The following is a 6,879-nucleotide window of genomic DNA, read 5'->3' on the forward strand; positions in this document are numbered from 1 at the left end:
TGTTCTGATCCAAGGGTGCTGAAGCACTTGCCGTGCTGTGTAGCGCTTCTGGGGATCCACGATCAACAGCCTGGTTATGAGGTCTTTTGCTGCTATTATGAAAGAAAAGGAGAGAGGGGGAAAAGAACAGTGATGTGATGATGCTGACAGGTATACCCACACACAACATCCTCATTTTTATTTATTGTATTACCATAGTGACTTTTGTGACTATCCCCAAGAGCTATTCTAACAACTGGATTTAGAATTAGTGACAGGAGATGTTAAAACTCCAGCATATGTTTTACTAATGCCGTTCTCCCCTTCAGAAAGGGAGGGGAAAGCAAAGGGAATTTAAACTTGAAAGCATGCCGTAGGCATCATATTCACAGGAATTAGCATTTTGTGTCTCATCCCTCAACGAACATGAAAGTCATAGAATGCTGTTTGAGCATGCTCTTTAAAAGGCTGTATATGGAGAGAGGGGGTTTAGGGTTTCTGGTTTTCGAGAGTGCATGAAGACACTGTGCTAGCCTGTGTGAAGGAGAAAACTACTGCGTGCAGACCCCACTGATCTCATGTGAAAATCCACACTGTGCTCTGCAGAGCAAGGATTTCATTCTCAGCTTTTGAGTTTTTTGTGTACCTCTTTACACTCTAACATAAACCTGGAGATTCTTTTGGTACCTTTTTCTTCACTTTGTAAGCAAGGTTAAGAAGATACTTGCTCTTGCCTCAGAAAGGGAGCAATCCCCTAAACCAATCAGACCTAATATTCAGATTCACAGTCGTTGATAGTAACAGAGGACTAAATTCACATTTAAAGCAAACACGGGATCACACAAAAGACCTGTAAGACACCCCCATTGAGCTCACGGTCTTGAACGAAAGGGAGTTCTTCTCACTACTGAGATGAAGTCTGCCACTTCTCAGATCTGCTATACATGCTGAATCTTACCTGCAGAAATATTGTCCCAGTATGGGGAAAGGAACTCATAGTGACCTAGCTGTATGATCTGGAACAGCTCATCTTGATCACGGTCCTGACTGCGAAAAGGGGGAAAACCGCAGAGCAGAATGTAAAGGATCACACCAGCTGCCCACATATCTACTTCGAGCCCATAGCCTAGGGAAGAAAGGCAAACCAAAAGGCTGTTTCAGAAAGAAAACTCACAACTGGTAGGGAGCTGTTTCTTTTTCATTCTGTAATCCAAGAAACACAGAAGCTCTGCTCAGTTTCCCAAAGAGATGAGGTCAGCAGAAGAACAGTGGCTGGTGCACCACGCTTGCAAACTGAGCTGCTCTGCCTGTTAGTAATTACAGCTTTCACAAAGTGCCTCTTCTTCCCCAACATGTTTCACAAACACTGTCTCACAAGGCCAGTGTCAACTGGAAACTAATTGAGAAAACACAGCATATATTTCTAAAACAGTCCTCCTCAGATTCCCTTCAGAAAAGCACTAAGAGAGTGCCAAGTTTCCATTGAAACTGGGTATAACTGGAGATGTGCAATCCAGCTCCACAGGACAAAAGACAGAAATAGCTTTGCTTTAATCATCAACAAAACTGACTCCTTTGCAAGTCTGAATCTTTTTGGATATGAAATCTCCAACGTACCTTCTAATGGGAAACATGTTTTGGTTTCTTATCTAAGTTTAACATACACACAATGTTTTTGCATCATTAGGGGCCTTGAAAGGTTGTTGGGGTACATTCATGAAATAGGGCTGACTACCCTCAGGTTGGAACATGAACTTTAGCTCATTTCCTAAATTCAGCAGTTACCATCTATGATATTTTATGTGTTCTCTGCTTGAAAATCTGTGTTCTATTATCATGGACATGCAAACACGACTGATGTCATGCTTGTGCTTGTCAAAAGCTAAAAGGTTTCCTTTCACCAACCTCCTGCCCTGCAAAGACAGATCAGTGGGTTGAAACACTCTGGAATATTTCCAGGATTAGGAAGTTCAGAGCAATTGTCTTATTTATGGGAAATTATCAATCTATACACTTACCCTTCTCAGCAAGGATTTCAGGGGCAACATAGGTTGGTGTTCCACACACAGTAAATATGGGTTTTGTCACCTGCTTTGCAAGGCCAAAATCTGCTAGTTTCAGTGTAGTAGATTTATCTGCATTATGCTGAACCTATGCTCAACAAAAAAATACACACATTTAGTCCAGATGCATTTTAAGACAGAAAAAGATTAAGTAGTTAATAATAAACAGGAAGAGTTCATAGAAGAGTTTATAAACGTTACAAGAATTATATAAAGTTATATATAGACTTAGAAAAGCTTAGGAAAGACTTAGAAAAGCTCTAATAATAGTGCCTTCAAGTAAAGCAACATCACATGGAAACAGTATTCTGATAAACAGTATTCAGAAAGTGATTTTTCCCCCCATATTCCAAGAGAGTGCATGTATTTCAGAGGACAAGCCATAATGGAAGAAGGAAACTTTACTCTACAAAGCCTGGCACGCTGCAGCTTCCAAGGAATGAAAAGGAGGAAGGGAAAATAATCAAGAGTCAATTAAGTGTTATTATTTTTTCTTGGAAAAGTAAACTCTTCTGGGAGCTCTGGGGAAGCAACAAGGAACACTGTGGGCATCCATTACAGCCTACCAATCCCTTTTTATCTTCTTTATAGAAACTATCAGCAGTCTTCTAATGCTGATTAAACAAACCATGTTTTGGGGGGGTGGTGGTGGTGTCTGTTTTTCTACTTAAAAATATTTTTCAATATGAAACTGAAATTCAAGTTTACTCCAAACGTGCAGCCAAAACTTCTGCAGGAGGCAGCTAAAACGCCACAGCATTTCCTCTATGACACCAGCCAACTCCATGATGATGTTCTGCCACGATGCACTGTGGGCACAAGAGCTGACAAAAATGAAGATTCAATTGCAAAGTTACCAGTTACTTTCTAGAGCAGCATCTATGTACAGGATCTATAGTCTAACAATAGAGGTAAAGTGGTATGATGCCGCAACAACTCACAAGTGAAATGCTCAATTTTATGTGACTACGAGCATATGAAAATATGAGCATTAATATATTTTCCTTTTTTATGAATAAAGCTTTTATAATTATATAAGAAAATTATGTCACATGGAATTCCGATTACTACCCTGCGTGCTGCTTTACCAACACTAATAATACTGGCTTGGACAGGGCTTGGAGCAACCTGGTCTTTGCCCATGGCAGGGGGTTGAAACTAGATGAGCTTAAAGATCCCTCCCAAGCTATTCTCTTCCATGCCAGGCTCCTAATCTCTCGTCACAGCACAAGGTGGCAACACTGCACCATCTGTTCTTCCAGGACAGACCCACTGAGCTTTCACTCTGTATTAACAGGACAGGTAGGAACAGCATGCGCTGCGGGTCTATTTTCACAGCTTTGGAACAATCATTTCAAAGACAGCATGTAACCTGTCAGCACACCTGAAAACGTCAGCCCAGAACTCCTCAGCACCCTCACTAACACTGTGCTCAGAACAACTCAAAGTCAGCTCAGGCAGAGTGAGCATTCCCTTCATCCTCAACTTGGTACTCTCCAGCCTACCTTCACATCACCTTCAGCATGTAAATATGCTTCACTGTAGAAACAGAAGCTTCCTCAGCTTTCTGAAGCCAGAACACTTACTCATAGCAGTATCACAGAAACATACAACCTGCTCCAGAGAAATCTAGCCTCTGACATCTACAGTATGTGCTCTGTGAATTTGGGAGACCAAAGGGAAAATGGGAACATTAGACAAACATACCAGCCTTACTGTAACACCTACAAGACACCCATTTCTGTGTCTACATTCGAGACTAAAAAGAATAGTTCCAAAAGTCTGTTTAAAACCTTTGCCTTGTCTTACCTGCCTGTAGTTAACTGAGATAAGACCAGTATTCAGTACACTTTCTGTAGACAGCCAACTTAGGCCATACAACTACCCGTGTCCTTCAGCTGCAAGAGAAGCCAGTATCTGGTAGTCTTGGACTAAAGGCAGTCAGAATTGCTCACTACTCTCTCCGATACAGATGCCATAGCAGGATGTCAGAATACTGCCTGAGGACTCCCAGCTATCCCAGCCATACATCCAAAAGATTATAATACACTAATACAAAGCCAAGTTAATCTTCAAAGAAGGGATAAATTGATCTCCTTTTCTCCTGTATGTTGATGACTTCCAATACTTCATGTGCCCGTTTGTTTTTGTATCTACCTTGTGAAATCCTTCAGTGTTTTTAAGATGATGATTTATAGCATTAATATTTCTCTGTATGCACATACATATGGCAGCACAGATTCTTATAGCAAGTTAGCCCATGGGATGCTTTGTGTATTAGAAATAGACAGCACTGCTTACATGTCTATGTTTCAGACATCCCTTGCTGCTAGCTAGCAGAATCTCTATCAGGCTGAAAGCTCCTGACAGGTAACTAGTTAAACTGGTTTAACTGAAACATACTCAGAAACCTCTGACAGTGCTTTGTGTATATGTAAGTAGTGTCACAAAAGCAAAGTTAAAGGACAAAAAGGATGCACTTGAAGTTCTCATACACGTATGAAAACTTAGAGAAAAAGGGAGGGAGGAAACTCGAACACATAAAAAGTTGTAACACTTACCTATGAAGCTGAGTGTTAAACAATTGCCATGTAAGTATGCTTCAGAAGCATACAAAGAGATGAGCACAGTCACAAACAGAACCCAGTCCCTTCCCCCCGCAATGGAGCAAGGAGGTGACTTTGTGCCATTTACAGCTATAACCTGCAAATAGACCACTACACTTTGAAATTAATTTCTCCCAAGTCAAGAAATGCCAGCACCTGCAGAATTAAACCGTCCCTTCTACCAAAACCTTGCCAGCAAATTCTGCTCCTCCAGGTAGCACTGAAGAAATGACTGGCTTCTTTTGTGGGACCAAAATCATCCCATTGCTCATGCTTGGTGGCAAAGTTCTCCCTGCTGAAGACTTAGTCCTAAATGAGGTGATCCTGTTAGCAGATGGGAGGGAGCCGGAGCTGCTGTCCTCACACCAGCAGTCAAACAGATTTGGGTCTTGCAGTGCAAGTCACCACCCTTCTGCCCCACAGCACTGCGGTGATGGGCCTGACCACTGTGGGCAGGCACAGCAGTGAAAGAGGGACAGAGGGAAACCAAAAAGAATGATGGTGGACTGCTACAGAAGGTTACAGCTAGAGGACACTTCCACAAGAGGAGCAGTAGTGCAGTGACCTGATAACTAATCCCGGTTCCCAACTCTCCCCTGTGTCAATAATTTTACTGGATGTCAAATTGCATTTCCACCTTTTCTTCTGAAGGGATAGAAACAGTTTTCCTTCTTCCCCCAGTTTTCATGAAACTTAGAGAATTATTTTTTCCCCAGTTTGCTGCTTCTTTGTCAACTCAGATGGAAATAAGACGTTTGCCATGGAAATTACTACGTTCAAAAGTCATTATGAACAGGGCTGGATTCCCACACAAAGCAGATTTACAGTAGACAAACTCATTTCCTAAGCAAAACAGACCAAGGATCTGTTCTCTTCCATTTCCCGTTTGCTGGAAAGAGTTAGGGGAAAACTGTTGCCCACAAAAATAAAGGACAAGATTCACCTGACCAAAAGAAGATCTCAAAGTAGGCCAAACAAGTCAACAAGTACATCCCTATTCCTGTCCTCTGTGTACAGAGAAAGTCCAGGGAGACTAATTCAGACTTAACCATCTGCAGTGTAGGAATCTGAAGTGAAGCAAGAGGTGTCCCACACGCAAGGACATCCCTGAGGGATGCTGGCACTTCCAGCACTGTGCTTCCTCTCCAGAAGGCTCCCCCCAACCTCTGACCCACCAACAGCAGCAGATCAAGCCCCGAGATTTGCTTCAATACTGTTTGTTATTGCTGAGCACTGGCCAGTGTTAAAAATCAGTGGCAGGTCTCCTTCCTCCTCTGCTGCTACTGGTCCAGTCACTCAGAAGAGTCAGAGGGAACACATTAAAAAGCCAGAATCTTGCCCAAATGGCCTGTATTAGACGGCACATCAGCTACCCAACACTATCAAGAGCTTATAAACCCACACGGCTTGTTGAAACACAGACTAACCTTTCAAAAGGATCCAGTACAGGTATTCACAGCCAATTAGCAGCAAGGTGAAACTGGAACAGGTACAATTTTCCTTCCCACAGTGAAAGTGGAACCAGTGTTTGGGGAACACTGGTCTCCTATGACAAAATACCTCCAGGCTTGGGGCCAGCCTGTCCTTGACAAGTGTTTCCTGACTGTCAGAACAGGCAACGCGATTGTTTCAGTGCTACACAACATTCCACTGCCCAGCAATCTCTGGTTTGCAGTGCTGCGAACTAAATGTGAAAACAACCAGAATGGGACCTGTATCTTGCTTCCCTTTGCTTCCCTGCATCGCTGCAACGATTATAGAGGGAAATGAAGCATCTGGCTTCAGGTGTTTCAAAGGCACCAGTTTATTTTCAGCAAATAGGAAGGAGCAGAGCCTGGGTCATAATGGAAAAAACAGCTTCTGGAGAAAGCCCTGTGGTTTTCCTTGGAGTTTTGGCAAAACGAGGCATGAAAGCAGGGCCTAGAATCCTGTTTGTTCCTGCAAATCAGCCATTTGCACTCACCAGCTTTTATTTACACACAGATCATGCACCAAGGATTGTCAACAGCCTAAGCAGGGTACACAGCAAGGTGTATAGGTAGCAATTGGTTAGTCAAAAGGTCTGGGAGCAGAAAGTTCAGTCCCAGCCTTGTGCAACCTCTGCAGGTCCTAGAGGCGACACTGCTGCTTTACTCCAGAAATTCACACCGATTTCTGCCCCAAATTCATTCCCTTAAACAACTCGTCCAGCTCTGGGGAACAGCACAAGAGGGACGTGGAGCTGTTGGAGC

General features: G+C 42.9%; 1 protein-coding gene across 1 annotated transcript in view; it reads right to left on the bottom strand.

Moving 5' to 3' along the window:
- The window catches only part of DCLK3 (doublecortin-like kinase 3), a 10,188-nt gene that overhangs the window by 119 nt on the left and 3,190 nt on the right, over nt 1–6,879 (bottom strand). Inside the window, 3 exon segments of the mRNA XM_010010144.1 lie at nt 1–92; nt 938–1,105; nt 1,998–2,130. The exon segment at nt 1–92 is cut by the window's left edge and continues 12 nt beyond it. Of these exon segments, the coding sequence (XP_010008446.1) occupies nt 1–92; nt 938–1,105; nt 1,998–2,130 (393 nt within the window).

This window comes from Nestor notabilis, unplaced genomic scaffold, assembly GCF_000696875.1.
Source record: "Nestor notabilis isolate BGI_N333 unplaced genomic scaffold, ASM69687v1 scaffold18942, whole genome shotgun sequence".
Taxonomy (NCBI): Eukaryota; Metazoa; Chordata; class Aves; order Psittaciformes; family Psittacidae; genus Nestor; species Nestor notabilis.